Source organism: Aspergillus multicolor, assembly GCF_047715735.1.
Source record: "Aspergillus multicolor strain CBS 133.54 unplaced genomic scaffold BDW74scaffold_44, whole genome shotgun sequence".
Taxonomy (NCBI): Eukaryota; Fungi; Ascomycota; class Eurotiomycetes; order Eurotiales; family Aspergillaceae; genus Aspergillus; species Aspergillus multicolor.
Genome location: NW_027395995.1, coordinates 198,868 through 220,250, shown reverse-complemented (window position 1 = coordinate 220,250; position 21,383 = coordinate 198,868). Strand labels below are relative to the sequence as shown.

Sequence of the window (21,383 nt, the reverse complement as noted above, 5' to 3'; positions counted from 1 at the left end):
CCACAGTGTCACTGTGGGCCGCTAAGCTCGAGCCAAGAGCGATTGTAAGTCTTAGATAAAGACAAGGATTCCACCTCACTGGGCAGGGTTCAGAGCTTGGGCCTGCTACGGTGTGGGAGGGATCGGGTCCTTCGTTTTCTTATCGGTACCGGTATCTGGTGATTCTCGTTAATGTCAAGGATGGAGGGATGTATTGTTAAACTCGGTATAGAGACAAGGTAGGATAAAGAAGAAAAAGTGGTATGGCAGCCTTCTGGAAGGTGTCAGTCAGGAACCGGTTCAGCGTGGAGCATTTTGGAGCAGCATTAATAAAAGCCTCGCAATCAAATCCAGATTTTCCATGTTTCAATTGCGCTGGCTGAGACAGAGACCTGGAACGCAGCCAGCCAGCGCCGTTGAAACAGTTCGTGGTGGGTTCGCAGAGTCTGAGGACCCACAGGTGGCTGTCTGGATAGCTGCTCTACTTGATCAGAAGGGGAGAGATAGTTAGCAGTACAGGTGGGGAGACTAAGGCAGTCCGGAATCCCGATATGGCTCACTCATCCACACCACACTCGGCCCGATAAGGGCTCGCCTCGGTGTGTCTGTCTCCCAGTGACGTTTCAACCTTGGAACTGGACTGGACTGCTCTCGATTAATTCTTGCTGGCTTTTATCTTCGCTGTCGTTGTTTTGTTCCTTTCTCTAACCATACTTTCACTCGTTTGACATCGACACTCGTTTTTGTTGTTATCGTTATTGTTGCTCTTTTTCTTTTCGCAGCGGTTCCGTTGCATACACCCGATGCAATGCATCGCCCACTACACCTCCCCCTCCTCCTCTCGTTCCTAGCCATCTTCCACATTCAGCTCTCGGTCGCATGGCCCTACGACGAATCCCTGGTGAAATACAACCTCAACGAAAACAAATCCGCCGAATCCCCAATCGACTACTGGGGAGCATGGCCAAACCACGAGTACCACCCGTCCCCGGACAACTGGCGCCTGCCCACATATACGATCTTCATGGACCGCATCGCCAACGGCGACCCAGCAAACGACAACATCAACGGCACGGCCTTTGAGCACGTCATCACCTCCAACCAGATGCGCCATGGCGGTGATCTGGCCGGCCTTCTTGATTCCCTCGACTATATCCAGGGCATGGGGTTTAAAGTCATTTACTTCGCCGGCACGTACCTGATGAATCTCCCCTGGGCGTACGATGGGTATAGCCCTGTCGACACGACACTATTGGATATGCACCTGGGAACCCTGGAGGACTGGCGCAATGCCATTGCTGAGATCCATAAGCGGGGGATGTATGTTGTTGTTGATAATACGGTTGCGACGTGAGCCTCCCCCATCCATTGCCCTAGCTTTGCCCCATACTAACTATTCCGGATGGTGCAGGTTGAGTAACCTAATCGGCTTCAAAGGCCACCTCAACTCCTCGGCGGATTTCACACCCTACGAGTACGAAGTGCAATGGGTCTCCGATCGGCAATACGCAGACTTCAGCTTCGGCAACGAGTACAACGAGACATGCGAGTACCCCAAATTCTGGAACGAAGACGGATACCCGCTCAATAACAGCGGTGTTGAAAAGTTGAAAGGCTGCTACAACAGTGACTTCGACCAGTACGGTGAACTCGAAGCCTTCGGAAACTTCCCAGACTGGCAGCGCCAACTTACGAAATTCGCATCCGTGCAAGATCGTCTACGCGAGTGGCATAAACCTGTTCGCGATGTTTTGACTCGGCACTCGTGCATGCAGATCGCAAGCCTGGACATCGACGGGTTCCGCTTCGACAAGAGTGTTCAGGCGACATTAGAGCCGCTGGCCGAAATAATCAGCACGTACCGTACCTGCGCAAAGAAATACAATAAACACAATTTCTTCCTGCCGGGCGAAATCACCTCGGGCGATGTCTTCGGATCCCTGTATCTCGGTCGCGGCAGACAGCCCGACCAACGCCCCGACAACGCCTACGAGGGCGCAAAACTCACCAACGATTCAGACGCCAACTTCTTGCGCGACGACGGCCTGCAAGCCCTCGATGCGTCAGCCTTTCACTACACGATCTACCGCTCCATGACGCGCTTCCTCGGCATGGACGGGAACCTGGTGGCCGGGCACGATCTACCAACGGACTTCATCGAAGCCTGGAACGAGATGCTCCGGACGAACGATTTCCTGAATGCATTCACGGGCGAGCTCGATCCCCGACATATGTACGGCGTTTCGAACCAGGATAACTTCCGGTGGCCCGCCGTCGCGAACGGAACGGATAAGTACCTGCTCGGATTAAATATCGTTTCCCTGGTCTTGCCGGGTATCCCGCTCATCCTCTGGGGCGAGGAGCAAGCGATGTACGTTTTTGACGCCACAGCATCGAATTACATGTTCGGGCGCCAGCCGTTGACCGCGCAGACGGCGTGGTGGACGAACGGGTGCTTTAACCTCAACACAAGCAAGTTCTATGACTTCCCCGTTGAGAGTGGACGGCACGGGTGCGAGGATATCACTATCACGTACGACCAGCGGAACCCCGCGCACCCGCTGCGCAATATCATGAAGCGCATGTTTGAGATAAGGGATCATTACCCTGTTGCTCGGGACGGTGTGTACCTGCAGACGATCTCGCAACTCACCGAGGATGTCTATCTCCCTGGAAGTTCGACGACACCCACTGTTACGGGATTGTGGAGTGTGCTGCGGAGTTACTTCGACGGCGTGCAGCCGCAGGCGAACGGCACCGGCAAGGACGAGAAACTGTGGCTCGTGTACCAGAACGGGAACGAGACGAAGAAATACGGAGACGGGAAGTGCACGAATAAGACCGGCTCTCTTTTATCGCCGTTTGACTCCGGTACCAAGCTGCGCAATCTGTTTTACCCGTATGATAACCTGACGCTGGGCGATGGACCGGATGCGGATGGGTATGGCTGCGTTAAGAGCATGGAGCTGTTGCCGTGGGAGTATAGGGCTTATGTCCGCGCCAGTGACTTTGTGGATCCTGGGCCTACGGTTACGGAGTTTACACCTGGCCACGATGCGCGGATTCTCTCGGACAGTGATGATGGTGAGAGTCTGACTGTGAGTCTGGGGTACTCGGCGGCCATGACATGCTCCGATATCACGGATGCGATTGTTCTCGATTCCAAGACGGAGAAGGGCGTCAATGCAACCCTCGACACCGACAGCGTCAACTGCACGAGTATCGAAGCCCGCACAACAGACAACGGGTTTGTCGGCGAGATACCGACTGTTTGGACGTGGTCTGCGAAACTGACGAACCTCCACCACGGTATTCACCAGTTCACCGTCAAGAACCTCTCCTCTGTATCTCACGGCTACACGAACTCAACAGACAAGTTCCTACTCCGCGTTGGAAGCGCCGAGAACCCGCTCATCAACACCTTCGCCAACTACTCCTCAACACTCGTCTACAAGTCCGGCGACGACTACGGTGTCAACCACAAAGCCGCAGGCGCCGATCAATTCCGGTACTCCTCTGACTTCGGGCGAAGCTGGTCTGACTGGACGACATACTCCGGCGGAAACACGAGCGTCACTATCAACACCACCGCCACCGAGGGCCTAGCCACCTGGGACGGCACACACATCCGCGTGCAGTACTTTTCGAAGCTGACGGGGAGCAGCAGCTACATCCAAGAGGGCGACTACGGGTGGAAGGAAGACGAGAACGCATCCCGGCGATTCCCACAGCTCTACTGGAATGGTCCGTATAACCAGTACGGGTACGACGGCGGTCTGGACAGCAGTGTGCGCTACGACACAAACAAGGGCCGCTGGCTCTTCGACTTCGTGTACGAGTGGCCGGCCGTCGGGCAATTGAATGTCTGGGGCAAGGACTCCTCCGGTGTACCGGATACAACGGAAGTCTACGGCGACGTGGGGAATACCTCCGTCGTGCAGAAACTGCCTCCATCTTATCTGAGTTCCAACGTGATTAATATCACGACCCTCCCGCCCTTCCCGCACCTCGGCTGGACTATCTCCCTCAACGACGCAAACCTCAACTACGAGCTTATCCCCGTTGGCTCGGGATGGGCGCAGCTCGTCCTGTATATCCTGCTCTGGGTCCTCCCGATTGTCATGGGCGCCGCGGGCGTCGTCATCTTCATCCGCACGTTCTACCGCGTGCAGCTGAATAAAGACGGGAATGCTGTTGAGAGCGATACAACACCGCTCGTGCTCTACAAGCGCCTGAAAGACCGCATGGCCAGCGGGTCACGACTGGACCTGTCTGGATCGCGCACCACCTCCCCCGAACCAACGGACATCGCAGCAGCCGTCGCAGCAGGATCCTCCCCCAAGCGAACGGTATTGATAGCAACAATGGAATACGATATCGCCGACTGGAAAGTCAAGGTCAAAATCGGCGGGCTCGGTGTAATGGCCCAACTCATGTCCGCGAACCTCAAGCATCAGAACCTCATCTGGGTCGTCCCCTGCGTCGGGGATATCGAGTACCCAGTCGACACGCCCGTTGAACCTTTTGTCGTGACGGTTCTCGACAAGCCGTATCTGGTCAACGTGCAGTACCACGTCGTTGAGAATATTACATATGTCCTCCTGGATGCACCGGTGTTCAGACACCAGACCAAAGCGGAACCCTACCCCCCGCGCATGGACGACCTCGACAGCGCGATCTACTACAGCGCGTGGAACCAGTGCATTGCCGAAGCGATCCGGCGGAATCCGAGTATTGATCTGTACCACATTAACGATTTCCACGGGTGCTTGGCGCCATTGTACCTGTTGCCCACACGTACAATCCCCGTGTGTCTCTCGCTGCACAACGCCGAATTCCAGGGTCTCTGGGCGCTGCGCACACAGCAGGAAAAGAAGGAGGTGTGCAGCGTCTTTAATCTGCCCATCGAAACGGCAACCAAGTACGCGCAGTTCGGCAACGTCTTTAACCTCCTGCACGCCGGAGCAAGCTATCTCCGCTGGCACCAGCGCGGGTTTGGAGCTGTTGGTGTCTCTGACAAATATGGTGCAAGGTCCTGGGCGCGATACCCCATTTTCTGGTCCCTTGGTAAAATCGGCGCTCTCCCGAACCCCGATCCCGCCGACACGAAAGCCGAGAATGAAGTTGTCGTCCAGAGCCGCGAGGAAGCCATCAACGATAAACTGCAGGCGCAGCGGTGGGCTGGACTTACCGAAGATCCCGAAGCCGATCTGCTCGTTTTCGTCGGGCGCTGGAGTAAGCAGAAAGGTGTTGATTTGATCGCGGACGTTATGCCCGCTGTTCTCTCTGCCCGCCCCAAGACTCAGCTTATCTGCATCGGCCCCCTGATTGACCTGTACGGTAAACTGGCCTCTATCAAGTTGGCGCGGATTATGGAAATGTTTCCCGGTCGGGTGTTTTCGAAGCCGGAGTTTACTGTTCTCCCGCCGTATATCTTCTCTGGAGCGGACTTTGCGCTGATTCCGTCCCGCGATGAACCGTTTGGCTTGATTGCTGTTGAATTCGGGCGCAAGGGAGCCCTTGGAATTGGATCTAAGATTGGTGGGTTAGGTCAGATGCCTGGTTGGTGGTATACCGTTGAATCTGACTCAACCCGACACTTGTTGCATCAGCTGAGGACAGCTATCAAGAGCGCTTTGGACTCAAGCGATGAGACCCGTGCCGAGATGCGCGCGAACAGTGCGAAGCAGCGATTCCCGGTCTTGGACTGGGTGCAGAAACTTGAAGTTCTCCAACGCACGAGTATCAAGATCCACCACGCAAAGAACGCTGATACGGTTGCCGGGCCGCTGCCTGAAACTCAAGGCGACTGGGACATGCAGGCTGGTGGCACACGTCACTCGAGTATGATGATGCTGGGATCCGGATCGAGGCCGATGTCTGGTGTAAGCAGTGCCATGGCGTCCAGGACATCTCTGGCACCGCCGCAACCTTCTCTGCTTGATCTCCAGGCCGCTGAGGCGCAGCAGATGCAGCTTGATGCTAACAGCACGGGTAATCGCGGCAGTATGCTCGGCCGCAAACTTTCTCTGGGACGCCGCTCTGGACCAGGTGCAGGCAAGAAACTGCGCAAGAAGAGTCTTACGAACAGCCAGGTCCTCGAGGAAAACGAACATGCCGAGACAGACATCGAAGACGATGGCAGCGGAGAAAGTACAGATGCGACCACGCCCCCACAGGAAAACTTCATCTCGCACGAGGAAGCCATGGCCGCCGTGAACTCCTCCCTGCGTTCTCCAGACGGAACGCTCGCACCAAACGCCACACACACACGCGCAAACTCCAGCCTCTCCATTACCGGACGCAGCCACTCCCGCGCGAATTCCAGCATTTCAACACCCGACTCCTCGCGCCTGGTCAGCCGGGACTCCAGTCCCGTCCGCGCCCCGAACCCCGTATACCTGCAAAGCCGGAATGTCTCGACGCTGTCACTGCCAGCCGTAACAGAAGACCACGGGCACAACCAGCCCGGCGCCGTCTTCGAGCTGCAGAAGGTCGATCCCACGTTCACTGATAGCACGAGCCACTTCACGCGGCGCTTCGAGTCCCTCCTGCAGAACCTGAATAAGAAGAACTCCGCCACGGACTACTGTATCGAGACGTACCTTATGAAGAGCGAGCGCAAGTTCTTCGATATGTATACCGACGCGCAGCTCAAGAAGCATCCGAAGGATGGAAAGGAGCGCCCGCTCACGGGGCAATTTGGACTTGGGATCACTGGAGGCAACGAGCATCCGTTCCCATTGACGCCGTATAATGCTGTTAGCCAGACGCCGGATGATCCGGCCGGGAGTGATTCAACGGGTGCGGATGAGATTGATCAGTGGCTTGCAAGACTGGGGTATAAGCGGCCGATGGTTATCCAGCGGTTTATGAGGAAACGGCTGGGGACGTGGCCTGTGTATGCCCTCTTCCTGGGTCTAGGACAGATTATTGCGACCAATTCTGCGCAGATCACCCTCCTTGTTGGACAGGTCGGTGAAGCTGCGACCAAGCTGTATGTTATTGCGGCTATCTACTGTGTCTCCTCGATGGGTTGGTGGCTTCTCTTCTATCGGTTCCCGTCTGTTGTCGTGCTCAGTCTACCCTGGTTTATCTATGCCGCTGCGTTTATGATCATTGGTGTGTCTCCGTTCGGTGCATCTGCGCTGGGTCGAGCATGGGCGCAGAACATTGCTGCCGGTGTTTATTCTATCGCCTCTTCGTCTGGATCCTTCTTCTTCGCTCTCAACTTCGGAGATCAAGGCGCTGTCCCCGTGAAAGACTGGATGTTCCGCGCCTCCTTAATCCAAGGATTATCTCAGATCTACACCGTGGCACTCTGGTACTGGAGTTCCCGCGTAACGGCTGTCCAAGTCGGCGGCGTATCAACTCTGGCCCTGAACTCCTGGCGCCTCACAGCAGTCGTGATGCCCATTGCACTCGTCTGCTTCATCATCGGCGTCCTTTTAGCCCTCGGCCTCCCCAAATTCTACCGCCAAGCGCCCGGCAAGATCCTCTTCTTCTACACCAGTTTGCTCCGCAGAAGAATCGTCCTGTGGTTCTTCTTCATGGTGATAATCCAGAACTGGTTCCTGGCCGCAGCGACAGGTCGGAACTGGAGTTTCTTGTGGTCCTCCTCGCACGCGAAGACATGGCACATCGTCCTCCTCGTCATTCTGTTCTTCATTATCCTCTGGGTTGTCCTCATGGTGATCTTCCGCTTCCTGGCCAAAGAACACTCTTGGATCCTTCCGGTCTTTGGTCTCTCCATTGGTGCACCCCGCTGGGCGCAGATCTGGTGGGGAACAAGCAATATCGGGTACTACCTCCCATGGGCAGGCAGTCTGACTTCCGGAGCAATTGCATCGAGATGTTTGTGGCTGTGGCTTGGACTCCTCGACGAGATCCAGCAGGTTGGACTGGGCATGATTCTCCTGCAAACGTTAACGCGTGTCCATGTTTGTTTTGTCCTTATTGCGGCGCAAGCACTCGGATCCATTGCCACGATCTGCGCCCGTGGCTTCGCGCCGAATAATGTTGGCCCTGGGGATATTTCTCCTGATGTTGGCACTAGTGTAGGCAAGGTTGGCAATGCGTGGTTTTGGATTTGTCTTTTCTTTCAGCTTTTGGTGGCTTGGGGATTCTTGTTGTTTTATAGGCGGGAGCAGCTTAATCGCCCTTAGAAGGGCGATCGTTCGTGTGCTCGGACTGTCTGGGTTCAGGTGGAAGTTGAAGTTGAAGCGCATGATTTTTGTACGATACCGTGTTGAGTTTTGCTTTGGGTCTGTGTTTTGACCGAGATGTATTGCATGTATAGATAGCGTTGGCTTGTTAATGACTTCGTTCACATCTGATACCGTCACCCGTAGATCTTGAACGTATCATTAGTCCCTTTCGTATGACTTACAAACATGGCGCACTGACGGTCTAATCAACCTTGGAAGGGTACACACCGCGAGGGCCTTCTCTCGTCTTCTCGAAAGACGATGAGGCAGAAATCTTGAAATAGGGGAGTTCGAGGTACTAGGTAGGTGCCACCGTACCAGGATACAAACGACTCTCGCGACACTAGTTGGCGAATGCGAGGCCTCCACTTCACAAAGCAAGAAGGGAATGTCACTGGGCGCCGAATGTGCGAGGTGGACAGCTGGAGGCGAGGCAATAATACCTTTTCCGGATCGCGCCTTCCTCCGCAGGATAATAGGTATTACCGCCCAGCTAGACGTCAGGCGATTTCCTTCCACGAGAGCCCTGCCCAGGGAATGAACAATCTACACCCAGCAGCTAACTCAAAGCAAACGAAAAAGCCGTTTGACATCCCGATCCACGGGGGCAGAAGACATGGACGGGTAGTGCACCTTATCCACTCACAACTCTAATCACAACTTCATAAACCCCAGGCTGAACATGTTGAGGGGACCCGAGGGGCTTGCAGGTGGCGATGTTTTAGGTTGGCAATGGATAGTAGCCTCAAACAATTGGTCTATTGCTCCTGAGCCCTAATCCCCAGACAGTATCATGTGATCTCTGCCTACTGCTCCTGCTATAATTAGGCAGGGACGAAGATCAACGTAGATCAAACCTTAGTGTTTTCGGCAAATCCCCCTCATCTCAGGGACCTAGGCCCTGTTTCTGTTTCATTATACCCCAATTAAGGCCACATGGTTCCGCGGCCTCCCCTCGTACGCAAGATCGATATGGTAGACGAAATCCCAGCTTCTCCTAAGGAGGACTACCCTAGAAGCTCAACCCAAGCGCGGCGGCAGTAAAGAATCGGCCATTGCACAATCATCTCAGGATACACCACGGCACTGATTTCATCTGCCCGGCACAATGTAGAGAGCAGGTTCCGGTGTTGAAGCCTCACTTAAGCCTGAGCCAGGCTTTCTTCAAACACCACGAACCAAATTCGTGACCCTAGTTTCAGTTTATGACACTGCTTATATGGACGCGATTAGCCTTTCCATGCCATCTTCCACAATGACTAACAAAACATAAGTTAACATGTCGGCACCAAATCGAAAATGCTCAGGTACGTCTCGATACACATAGTGGTTGTAGTTATCCGAACCAACTGACGCGGACACAGCGAGCAGACGAGTCTTCCTCTACCTTCTTCTTATTCCAACATATGTTCTCTATGGTATGGGTTATCCTATGAACATACAAGACGTTGAATAGAAGCTAATCCACGACTAGCCTTATCATTGACAGGGTGTCTCTCCACAGTCCTTGGGATACCAGATCTGTTCCTTGTCCAGATTACTTCGACTGCGACCAGGGACACGATCAGGGTTTCGTACTTTGGTAAATAGCACCCCTTTTGAGTGTGGCTCTGGAAGGATACTGATATGATTTCTGGTTCATAGGAATCTGCGGCGTTTCCAGCGGCCCCGACAGCACGCAAGCATGCACGCCCATCGCCGGGACGTCAGAAACAACCCTCGCCGCAAGGTTATTCGATTCAAATACTGCAAACGGCGTCCAGGTGTCGACTCAAGATCAAGATCTCATCCATCTCGGCCTCACCCTGGCCTCCAAAGTCTTCCTGCCCGTGATGGCAGGCGCAGTGGTCACTTTTACTCTGGGCTTGCTATTCTTCATAGCAGCCCAGCTGCAGGCAGGACGCATATCAAAATCGAATTCCGCTAGCGCATATTTAAGACATCGAGCGTGCACCGGTGGAAAGTCTGCAAGAGTATCTATACTCTTCCTCGGTATTTCCTGCACGATGTGCTTTGGGTCCGCCCTCTCCACCACAATCGCAACTTCCGCAATCCAATTCCTCGCCGAAACCGACATCATCAGTGGCTACGAGATTGAGGGTGGGAAGGCGCTACCGATACTGCAATGGGCTGCGCTTGCGCTCTCCGTGCTTGTGGCACTGGGTCTCCTCGGTGTTATGCGGGCATCCACTCGTTCTTCAGCTGCTTCGGAGGATGAGGTGGAGAGCCAGCGTCAGCTCTTGAGACTGTTACTCGCCCCAGCAGTTGAGGACAAAAATTCAGAGCGGCTCTCTTCGGATCACGATACCTATGGAAGGAGGCGCGAGAAGCGCCAGATGGAAATCCTGCTAAGCGAGCTATTGGAATTGGCTAGTGCAAGAAACCGCCCCTTGTCTGTTGATGCCCCCAAGCGACCAAGAACTCCCCTGTTCCGACTACCCCTGCGGTCTGCATCGTTGCGCGAAGTACAGAGCCGTAAGGGGAGCGATGCCTCAGTCTTGCAAAGGGCGCTTCAGCGCGCGGAACGGAGGCGCGAGGGGTGGCCGTATCGACGGTATAGCGGTGAGGACATGGTCTGAGATTGGCACGGGTGCAGACAAGCTCATTTTGACTAAACTAGAGCCGGCTCGCTGGCTCAACTTGTAACCAAAGTATAGAGATCAATGTATATACCCCAAGTCATAGATAGCTAGTTGTCAATAGAACAAAACTACGTCCCGGGTTCTAGTGGCATGAGGTACCTCCACTTCTTCATAGTATCCAGTCTGCTTCAAAATGCCACGAGATTGGCCCGCATCAGGCAATCATCATTCATTTCTATAATCCTAATTCAAAAACCCATGTGCCTCTTACTTACAACACAGCACTGATATCCGCAAGCACATATTCATCCGAGTTGACTATCCCATCCCACAGCTCTCGCAATCCATTCTCTAACTCGCCGGTGTTGACAGGACTCGATACCACAACGTTGTTCCAAGAGCGTTAGCTTCACGACTACCAAGTCCCATTATCCATGGCGTGGACATCACAGCCGGCACAGATCGAGCGAGATGATTGGGATACGGTAGAGCTCGTACTTTGGAAGTATGTACATTGGTTCCGGCCCGCCCATTGTAGGCCCGTGTTCGGCATGTAAATCAATTCCGTCACTGGTTGTACTTGACCTCGGGATGTTCCCTTCCCTTGACCCCTGCAGCGCTGACCATGGTGATGAAGGGTCTCCTTACGATCCCCGGTCGATCTGGCGCAAGTTGAGCCAGAGTTGAGTGTCGTTTGGCACTGTTACTAGTGATATTATGACATCCACTACCAAGTTACCACAAGTGCTACCCACACAAGAGTGACACTTCATCGGATTCACCGGCTGTTCACCGTGAAACGAGCAGGAACCGGCATGCTTCTCATCCAACCGCCTTCCAACGCAAACCCGGCTTGCATAGTGTCTAACTGTCCAGACATAATAACCCTGCATTGATAAAGGTAGATAACACCCCTGTAGCAGATGCAGTGACAGAACTTGAAAGGGACGGGAACGAAGAAAAGTAGGCGTTAGGAGGCTTACTTGAAGGTGTATTTGCCGCGGGCACCAAGGGGCTCAGGGGTCGAGAGGACTATGGCGCAGAGCATTGGAGTGTAAAGCTAGTTCGTGAAGATCATCTCCAGAGCCTTTAAGACCCGTGCACCGCCCTGTGCTTGGTAGCTGAGTATGTAGCTTAAGTCAGTCGCGGCTTTACATGTGCGATTATTGGAAACACTCAAGCCAGCGAGCAACATATCTATCAAACAAAATCTTTATCATTGCACTGTGGATATACCACACCTAACCACCAATACCCTACCTAGCACATCTTTGAGCCCGGCGCACCGTGACCTGAAACTGCGCCATCCCTCCAAAGTTTCTCCTCCACTGGTCCTGCAGCGACCGCTTGGCATCTTCAGTATCTACGGGATACTTACGAGCATCAATCCTATATTACTCATATTAGAGCAGTATCTTTGTGGGTCGCTATGAAGGTATGAAGGTGTCGTACTCAAAGGTGTATTTGCCGAGAGATCCAACGGGCTCCGGGGTGGAGAGCGCCCTGACGCGATCCATGGGGACGCGAAGATCTCTGAGGAAAACATCTCCTAGAATAGTGAAACAAGTGAGGGTGGTGCTTCCCTTTCCCATTGGAAGCTGGAGTTGTAGATGCTGTTAGTTAAGCTCGCGTTGTGTGAGCATACTGAGGTTGGAGACACTGATGTTGTGTTTGCCGGGGCATAGACGTCGCTTGGGAGCGCAGTGTGGATATCAAGTTTGACAAGCTGTGCATCGTGAGTATGAGTACGTCTTGAAATTATTGGTATGTGGCAAGGGAATGGTTCAACAGGATGGAGGGCGCACAAGCATCTGTATTACAGTGCGGTTAGTATTTATCCCGAGGAAGCCGCGTATGTACAAGTCTAACTTGCGGTTAGTCATGTTGTCAAAAGTGATGATAAGGAAGTTCTTATTGATGCGAAGGCTGTTCAATGGGGTCTGCTGTGCTACTTATAGGTTTAGTAGCCTGGGAAAGTTATTTATGGATGGAGATCCCATATGCCACTATACCGGTACCTATTGATCCACACTTCAGCTGCCCATTCCTCTCGGCATACAGACTAGCTCTGTAAGCGAGAAGGAGCCATGCCCAATCCCGACCAATCGTAGAACCGCCTGCTAGATTTCGCATCGTACGGCCACGCCGGCGTGAGTAGCGTATACACAGCGTGGCTGGAAGGATTTGGAATTGCCTCAGCTGAAGAGTCCACTTGGGTGGACAATCTGCATGCAGCTGCGATTCATACCCTTTCACATTACATCTTGGTGGTTGGCTGGCGCCACGTCGCGAATAGTTAGATAGCGCTTGCAGTAGCTTGCGGTTCTGCAGAGATACCGGCGTTAACTCAGCTAGCCATATGGGGAACGGATATGTTCGGCCTGGATGAGGCCGCTTATGCAATTATTCCATGCTACGAAGCGTAGAAGGCAGACAGATTGTTTACCGTTCAATACAGATTGCCGCAGGTCATAAAATGAGTAACCCAATAAAACATCCTTCACCTTGTATATACAGTATGGGAAAATCTGACTGGGAGAATTCCTACAGAGTTGACTATCATCCTTGAAATGCCAGAGAAGCATGTAGTCAAGATGAAAGGTCTAGTGTTCAAGGAAACCCTTTCCACGGTTCTACAAAACCATGGTAGTAAAACGCCGAGGCGATGTGTACATACCTTATGACTCAACAGCAGGAGCCCCGTGTCGAACATCACCATTCAGGAACAACGTGAATTGAAACAGGGGGATAGACATTCCCATCCTTATCCTTCTCGTCATTCCGGATATCTTGCAGTCGGTGAGTCAGGAGTTGGTCAAACAGCTTGGACGATGTTGTGATTCCACACCGTAGTAAGTAAGCCCAGTCGTGAAAAGAACAAACTATTGGGGGTATGACAGGAGTTACTCGACTTGGTGTTGAGGAGCACTTCACTCGGGGCCGCCGTTGGACCGATAGACTGCGGTTTTGACGGTGCTGCCTAGCTGTGTCACTGCTTTGCGGATCGTGGTGATGATGTCGCCCTCGCTGTTCCATGTCCGCCTTGTTAGCTTGTCTTGTCTATCATCGAGGGGTCAGATTAGATATCACGTACGTTGCGCCTGGCTGAAGCTCAAGGTTTGCCCAGGGTCCAGGCGGTGGATTACGAGGGATAACAATTGGGGCGAAGACGTTCTGGCAGAACTGGTTGTTAGCGGCTGTAAAGTACCAGCGTTGGGTGTTTTGGATCCTAGGCCTCACAAAATGGGTCTGTTGACAGCAAAGACAATGTCAGTTGTTGTTGACGCGTAATTTGGAGCATGTGCGCTTACAGTCATGGTGGAACAGTACTGATGTGGTCGGAAAGATTGATTGAGTATAATCTTGTGAGTGTGGTCTCTATAAGTTGAAGGCTCCGTTGCTGAGACTCGACTCCCTTCTTATAGTTTTACTAGGCGCTTCTATGCACGGTCACGTCAATGATCGGCAATCTCAACACCGAGATCTGTGGTTCCGTCCCGGGGATGTGATCTCATCGGACTTGCAGATCAGCGCAGATCCATCTTGATCTAGGAATCCGATGTTGCTTTTCATGCTCTAATAGCCGATAAGATTATCTCTTTCTGTTAGCAATTGAGCGGAGCCCTTTCCCCTGGGACACCAAGTATGTCTGTGCGGGCTGCAAGGTGACGGCAGCGTGGAATTTCTCCTGATGATGTTATGTCCTTGTGCGCGTGTATACAACAGAGCCCTTCCTCTCGTGCCAGAAGTGATGACGTCTATACTATCTATGGATCATACCTACTTCGGTAGGATAGCACAGGATGACCACCTCGTGTCTACTGTGAAATCAATATGCATATCAACTTATCATATTCTCTTGAGCATACTTCACGGAGCCAAGCGAATCATAATACAACTTGCGGCGTTTATATTTCTCGTGTTGCTCAATTTGTCCGAGAGTCATCCCGAGGTCCATAGTGGTTTCGGTAGGTCCTTGCGTCTTGCCTCTGCTGGTGTTGGTATAACCGACAATTCTATTCTTCTTCCATAAGCCTCGTCCAGCCGTTATCAGACCATATGGCATCGTTTGTTTCCAGCGAACGTTGTGCTTGTCTATTCAGGGTTGGCACGTACCTACACGAGTGTGGTAGCTGCTTCTGGAAGTTATTGTAACCGACCTAGTACGGCGAACCTGCTGGAACAGGCCGTTACTCGACGCAAGATAGATACTTTCACGTCACTGACATCGGTTCGAGCTATAGGTGACATTCGTTGGATTTGATCCCTGTATCCTAGAGAGTTCTAGGGCTCGGGGTCACGTGCCTCTGACCAGGTGTATCCAGGGACGGCAACATAGACTTCACACTGGTTTAAAGTTACAAATGGACTAACATATGACACCGTTACTCGTTGTTGCGAGTACCTCTGTCAGCTACAGGTCCACGTATCTGCTTCAGCGAGATTACTTGCTAGGACCTACGCCGCAGCGCGGTTCAGCCATATACTCGTCACTTCGTCGGGCTCAGCGAAGTGACGAGTAGCTACGGTCGCCGGGGTATAACTCGCATTACTTTGATCCTCTAACATCGAATCCTGACGGTCTTTCTAAGCAACGGTCTAGGCGAGGCTTATTGCTAATCGCTAAGCAGAGAGTATTCGTGAGTTACACAGCTGACTACTGATGATGAATTACTAAGAACCGCCCTCATCCACAATAGGAAGTTAACTTTGGTGGGGTAAGATGACGGGCATGCGAGCCAATGGGAGTTCCAGAATGCCATGCTCTTGCACAACAACAAAGACTGCCCATGGTTGGCTTGGACCCGGGGTTGCGTGATATAAAATCGTCATTGATTTCCATCTATTTGAGCATTATTGCCTTACGTCTATCTCATTTCAATTTCAAAGTCCCCGTCTATCAACCAGCTCCCCGCATTTGAATGTCCTTTCGTGCTTGATTTCCATCCCCTCACGACCATGTCCGATCCGATAACAACCCACGGCTTCACCCCCGTCCCCGCGGACGCCAAATCCCTCCTCGCCCAAACCAACATCAGCACAGAGCCATCCCCATCCTTCATCTCCGTCTCCGAAACTCCAATCCCCTCCACCCCCCTCGCCAACCGAATCAACTCATACGCCCGCACCCACCTCCCGCAACCAACCTACCACCACAGTTTACGGGTATACCACTACGGCCTCGCCATAAAACGCCACGCCTTTCCAGACTGGACATTCAGCGACGAAACCTATTTCCTGACCTGTATGCTGCACGACATCGGGACGACGCGCGAGAATCTCCACGCTACAAAACTGAGCTTCGAGTTTCTGGGTGGGTATATCGCACTCGATGTCCTTCAGACCCAGTTCGAGTCCAGCGCCGGCGACGCCATAGCATCCCGCGACCAGGCGGAAGCCGTTGCGGAAGCGATTATCCGGCATGCGGACTTCAGGGATGTCGGCATGATCACGGCGCTGGGGCAGTTGGTACAGCTGGCGACGATGTTTGGTACGTCACGTACCCCTCCCCAAGTCTCCCGTCTACTTGTGGTATATGGAATATGCTAATAGCTGACTGGCACAGATAACATCGGGGCTCATGCGGATCTCGTCCATGATGATACGGTCAAGGATGTTGTTGAGCATTATCCACGACTCAAATGGAGCTCCTGCTTTGCGGCGACAATGGAGCAGGAGGTTGAGCTGAAGCCTTGGGCGCATACGACTGCGCTGGGGGACTTTAAGGGTCATATTTTGGGCAATCCGTATAACAAGCACGAGTAATGACATACTCTTCGATGGTATGGGATGAGCTGGCTAGGCAAAATCGAAATTGATGATAAGATGCTTTATGTTTCTGGGGACTTAGGGCTACAACGCAGGACTGTTGCTTCTCGCTCGTGCTGGCATTTGTCAATTTCACATTTCAACACATCAGTCAGATCTGTCATGATTTGTTGAGATTCTATCAATCTGATCTATCATTGTTACTCGCGGTACAATATATAAGTTTGCTCACTTTGTATTTCACGATGGTTTAGACTGCCCAGTGCCGGCATCCCCGGGACCAGGACCGCTCCTTACCAATCTACAGATGGTAAGGCACGCCCACCTGACTCAGATCCCCCTGCCAGGTTTCTTCACGGAGCTAGGCTCCCTTTTGTCCGTCGCTAGTCAACCGTAGTTTCGTTCCCCGCATTTTTGCTTCATCAGACTGTTTCATCACGGCCAAGACACGGCTGAAGCTCCGTCTCCCCGCTTTACCTGCATGTCAAACAGGGGCTTGTTCGGAGTAGACGAGCCTTCTGTTAGAGCTATACTGCTTTACTCGTGATGTGTCGAAGTTCTGGGATTCCATTTCGTCAACAAAGCGCCAGACTGGGCACGGAGTCCTGACCCTCTAACTGGACCCTGGGTCCTTGACAAGAATGCCATAATGCATTTACCAAACAAGTTGTAACAGTTATAAGTGTACATTACCCTCTCTTCTTCCTTGAAGGCAAAGTCTGGAAATCCCCGTCAATCACCGTCACCATGAAACCGGTCGCTCTTGCCCTCCTCGCCTCCACGGCCCTAGCCGCCCCCTACCAGCACACCACGTACCCACGCCAATCAAGCACAACAAAATACCTCATCTCCTTCGGCGACTCCTACACCTCCACATCCTTTAACATAACATCCGAAAAACCCTCGTCCTCAAACCCCCTCGGCAACCCCCCCTTCCCCGGCTGGACCTCCGCCGGCGGCGCAAACTGGATCGGCCAGCTTGTGGCAACATACAACGACTCGCTACTGCTAAACTATAACCTCGCATACGGCGGGGCCACAGTCAACGCGTCTCTCGTCGCGCCGTATACACCCGAGGTATACTCGCTCATCGACCAGGTGGGCGAGTTTAATGAGTACCTGTCTCCGCCGCCGAGCTTTGCCCCGTGGACGGAGGAGAATACGCTTGTTGCTGTTTGGGAGTGAGTAGTCCCAGTATTTAAGTCTGAAGAAGAGTGTGCAGCGTCTGATTCTGCTTGCCAGGGGCGTCAACGACGTCGGCGGCTCATGGTACCAGTCAAACCCCGACGCCCTCGCGACCGAAATATTGCGGCAGCTCTTCGAGCAAATCGAGTTGATTTATGCCGGTGGTGCGAGGAACTTCGCCCTTCTCACTGTTCCCCGTGCGTCCATCTCTTTCCCTACCTAGTTCCTATCGTTTGTCCTAGAAAGCGAGTGTTCGCTAACCCTGGACCGCAGCAACCGACCGCTCCCCCTACATAACACAAGGCCAAAACGCCGAGTACACGATCGAGCACCTCGGCGCCACGATCGCAAGCTGGAACACACAGTTCAATGAGAAAGCGGCTGCCTTTGCTGATGCGCACGCTGACGCCGATGTTAGGGTCATCGATACCCAGCCTGTATTCAATGAGCTCCTTGATGCGGACGCCGAGGCCGCGAACTGCTATAATGAGGATGGGGTCACTTGTCTGTGGTTCAATGATTATCATCCTGGTCTTAAGATTCAGGATGCCGTGGCGCAGGCTGTTGCGGAGGCATGGGGGGAGTTCTTCACCGTGCCATGAGTAGGGTAGGGTCGGTGGGCCCTGGCCGGGGATATGTGCTCGGTCTATTTCTCGCCGGTTGCAGCTCCAGATGTAAGCTTACTGGTATGCTTATTTTTGCATAAATGCTTTTGTGAACAACCCTATATGTATATGTATCGTGTCCTTTCCTTAGTCCTTACCGCTCTTCTGTCCCACCACAACATGACAAATCAACCTTCGGCTTACGCTTGGAAATACCTTGGAACCTCGTAGAAGACCAATTATTAATACGCCTGTGCAACAATAAGCTTATTTCTTAGTCTATAAAAGCACGGTTGTTCCTGGGGTAGCTTTACTCCTGCAGAATCACGCAATCGCAACTTTCACCCACTGGCTGCTGAGATATATATTTCTACCACCTTATCACTATTCCAGAAACCCTTTCCACGATAACATCTCCAAAACAACGCAACAATGTCCTCCTTCCACACCTACACAATCACCCCCCTCATCCGGGGCCTCAAATCCCTCAAAACCACTCTCAAGAAAGCCGAATCCCACGCTTCAGCCAACAACATCGCCTCATCAGACTACGTCTCCGCCTCCCTAATCGCCGACATGAAGCCCCTCTCCTTCCAAGTCTTCATCGCCACAAACACCGCCGTCAAGGTCCTTGCGCGCGCGACCTTCGTCGAGCCACCTCAGCAACAAGACACCGACAAGTCTTTCGAGGATTTCTACCACCGCATTGACGAGACGATCGCTGAACTGGAGAAGGTTGACGTCGAGACGCTGAAGAGCTACGAGGGCAAGACCTTTAAGGCGCCCCTGGGACCTATGGAGGTTGACTTCACGCCTGAGACTTACGCGGTGCAGTATGCGCTGCCGAACTTCTATTTCCATCTTGTTACGGCGTATGGCATTCTCAGGGCCAAGGGTGTGCCGGTGGGGAAGCTGGATTATCTTAAGGATTTTTTGGATATTCAGGTTTAGGCTTAATTGGCAAGGGGGGATATAGTTTTATGCCAATGGTTTGATAGCGCCAAAAGCAATTGAACGTTATATCTCCTGTTCTTACAAGCTCATGTTTTTCAGCTCTATGTAACCGTGTCTCCGGCCTGTCCGCATAATTATGCATAGCTGCATAAGACGCGCATAGAGTTGGCTACATAATCAATGCAAGCTCATACGATCATCTCCCCGCATTTTCCTCTCAACTTTTTCCTCCCCCTCATCCCACCAACACCACAACCAAAATGCCCTCCCCATCACCACCAGACGGGTTCACGGAACACCCAATCGTTCCCGGCCTCTACACACAACCCTCCTTCATAACCCCCATCCACGAAACCGACCTCCTCCACCTCTTCCGCACACACCTCCCCTGGCCCGACCGTCCCGGCCGAATCTCCCTACACTACGGCTACACCTTCGACTACAAAACCTTCGGGATCGATCCCGATATCCCGTATATTCCGTTCCCGCCCTGGCTCGAACCGCTCATACCCACAACCGAATCCCGACCCCCCGACCAAGTCTGTCTACAGTATTACCCCCCCGGCGCTGGGATCCCGCCGCACGTTGACTCCCATCGCGGCTGGGACCAACTCTATGCATTGTCCCTTGGCGCACCGGTATTCATGAGACTGCGCCATGGGAAATACGGAGAAGAGAAGGTTGATATTGACCTAGAGCCGCGGAGCATGATGTGTTTCTCTGGTGAGAGCCGGCTGCATTGGACGCATGGGATTGGGAAGAGGAAGAATGATACCCTCTCTGATGGGGGTTTGAGGGCACGCGGCGAGAGGTGGAGTATTACGTATCGCTGGGTGAGAGAGGGGCCGTGTGAGTGTGGGAACGTCGAGCTTTGTGATACCGCGCAGGAGAGGTTGGGGATTGAGAAGGAGAAGAGGAGTGTGCTTGCCGCGGCGGCGGCGGAGGCTGCTACTGCTGTCCCGGAAGGTGAAGGGAGGATCGTGAATGGAGATGAGGGAAAGGGCGTGCTGGAACAAGCTGGGGAGGTTGAGGTTCAGGGGTGAGCACGGTGATGCCGCTTGGACAACATAGCGACCGTCTATGTCGCTTGTCCGGAAGAGTTGGGGATCCCACGAGACGGCAGTGGGGCTCTACACATATACTCGGACTTCACCACTGCATAGGCCGACGTCGCAAGCATGGTTATGAGCAGATCGTGCCTTGCTATTTGGCGCGCGCCCGAACTCGTCGACGGTGGTACTCTCCGCTTTCAAATCGGCGGGGTGAGCTGAGGCCACGGCTCGATTCAAACCGCTGAAGGAGATTGACTGCCTGGGTATCCTTGAGACTATGGTCAATGAATTCCAATTCGCCGGCTGCGATACCGCACTCATCACGATGTCTGGAATATGGACTGCAAAAGGATTGGGATTTCTCGCGAGGTCGAGAATGAGGGCCTTGGACGCAATGTCAAAAACATAGGAAGCTCTCGCAGTGGACCATCTTCATGTTACGATCCCGATGGCTGCAACGACGCGCAGCCTGATTTAGCTTGGGGGTTGCACGGGTCCACCGGGTCTAGGGGTATGATTTCCAGGAATGAAGACGGTTGTTGGCTGGGATGGATAGCCCCCACATCACATTTGGATTTGCGGCGGCGGCTCGATGATGGAACGTCCTCCGCAAGACGCGCTGGTAACTGGATCAGTATGGTATAACCATGAGTTAGGGCGTCGTTTTTGGATAATCCTGGACGTGAGTTGAGAATACAGTCAGCCATCCATCATAGTTCGTCCATTTTCGGTCACTACCGGAGACTGCCCAGGTGCATACGGGAACAGCATCTAAGTCAATGCATTCGTGGCCAAATGCCCTAACTCTATAACACCAAGGCTTACGGTTAGCTTTATACTAGGGACACTCAACACAACGCGAATAAGCTGGAGTCGGCCGGGACCGTGTCAATCGTAGACCAATAGTCGTGTCGCCGGCGCCAAGTAATGTATTATCGCGACTTACCATAGGAATGGGATTAGATCTCGTAGGTAGTCAAGCCCTAGAAATGGCCGTCCGGCGACGAGGAACCCGATCCAACAACACCATGGTCAACCACTGCACCTGGA

General features: G+C 53.0%; 7 protein-coding genes across 7 annotated transcripts; 6 read left to right on the top strand and 1 right to left on the bottom strand.

The window, feature by feature from the left end:
* Positions 1–538: 538 nt before the first annotated feature.
* On the top strand, positions 539–8,315 carry ags3 (alpha-1,3-glucan synthase Ags3). The gene is made up of 2 exons (XM_073726018.1): positions 539–1,329; positions 1,391–8,315. Exons 1-2 carry the CDS (start codon positions 788–790, stop codon positions 8,142–8,144), a joined length of 7,296 nt encoding a protein of 2,431 aa, XP_073578605.1. The 5' UTR covers positions 539–787; the 3' UTR covers positions 8,145–8,315.
* Positions 8,316–9,465: 1,150 nt separating this feature from the next.
* On the top strand, positions 9,466–10,765 carry BDW74DRAFT_183366 (uncharacterized protein; the record flags this gene model as incomplete). The annotated part of the gene is made up of 4 exons (XM_073730507.1): positions 9,466–9,493; positions 9,551–9,604; positions 9,661–9,768; positions 9,831–10,765. 4 exons carry the CDS (start codon positions 9,466–9,468, stop codon positions 10,763–10,765), a joined length of 1,125 nt encoding a protein of 374 aa, XP_073578604.1.
* Positions 10,766–13,698: 2,933 nt separating this feature from the next.
* BDW74DRAFT_183365 (uncharacterized protein) lies at positions 13,699–14,085 on the bottom strand (the record flags this gene model as incomplete). The annotated part of the gene is made up of 3 exons (XM_073730506.1): positions 13,699–13,795; positions 13,863–14,017; positions 14,080–14,085. 3 exons carry the CDS (start codon positions 14,083–14,085, stop codon positions 13,699–13,701), a joined length of 258 nt encoding a protein of 85 aa, XP_073578603.1.
* Positions 14,086–15,650: 1,565 nt separating this feature from the next.
* Positions 15,651–16,747, top strand: BDW74DRAFT_162880 (putative urea hydro-lyase/cyanamide hydratase). The gene is made up of 2 exons (XM_073726017.1): positions 15,651–16,259; positions 16,335–16,747. Exons 1-2 carry the CDS (start codon positions 15,728–15,730, stop codon positions 16,532–16,534), a joined length of 732 nt encoding a protein of 243 aa, XP_073578602.1. The 5' UTR covers positions 15,651–15,727; the 3' UTR covers positions 16,535–16,747.
* A 537-nt stretch (positions 16,748–17,284) lies between these two features.
* On the top strand, positions 17,285–18,324 carry BDW74DRAFT_171266 (SGNH/GDSL hydrolase family protein; the record flags this gene model as incomplete). The annotated part of the gene is made up of 3 exons (XM_073727285.1): positions 17,285–17,718; positions 17,780–17,919; positions 17,996–18,324. 3 exons carry the CDS (start codon positions 17,285–17,287, stop codon positions 18,322–18,324), a joined length of 903 nt encoding a protein of 300 aa, XP_073578601.1.
* A 332-nt stretch (positions 18,325–18,656) lies between these two features.
* Positions 18,657–19,410, top strand: BDW74DRAFT_106963 (DUF1993 domain-containing protein). The gene has a single exon (XM_073721654.1). It carries the CDS (start codon positions 18,760–18,762, stop codon positions 19,276–19,278), a length of 519 nt encoding a protein of 172 aa, XP_073578600.1. The 5' UTR covers positions 18,657–18,759; the 3' UTR covers positions 19,279–19,410.
* BDW74DRAFT_106954 (uncharacterized protein) lies at positions 19,410–20,496 on the top strand. The gene has a single exon (XM_073721653.1). It carries the CDS (start codon positions 19,542–19,544, stop codon positions 20,322–20,324), a length of 783 nt encoding a protein of 260 aa, XP_073578599.1. The 5' UTR covers positions 19,410–19,541; the 3' UTR covers positions 20,325–20,496.
* Positions 20,497–21,383: the final 887 nt, after the last annotated feature.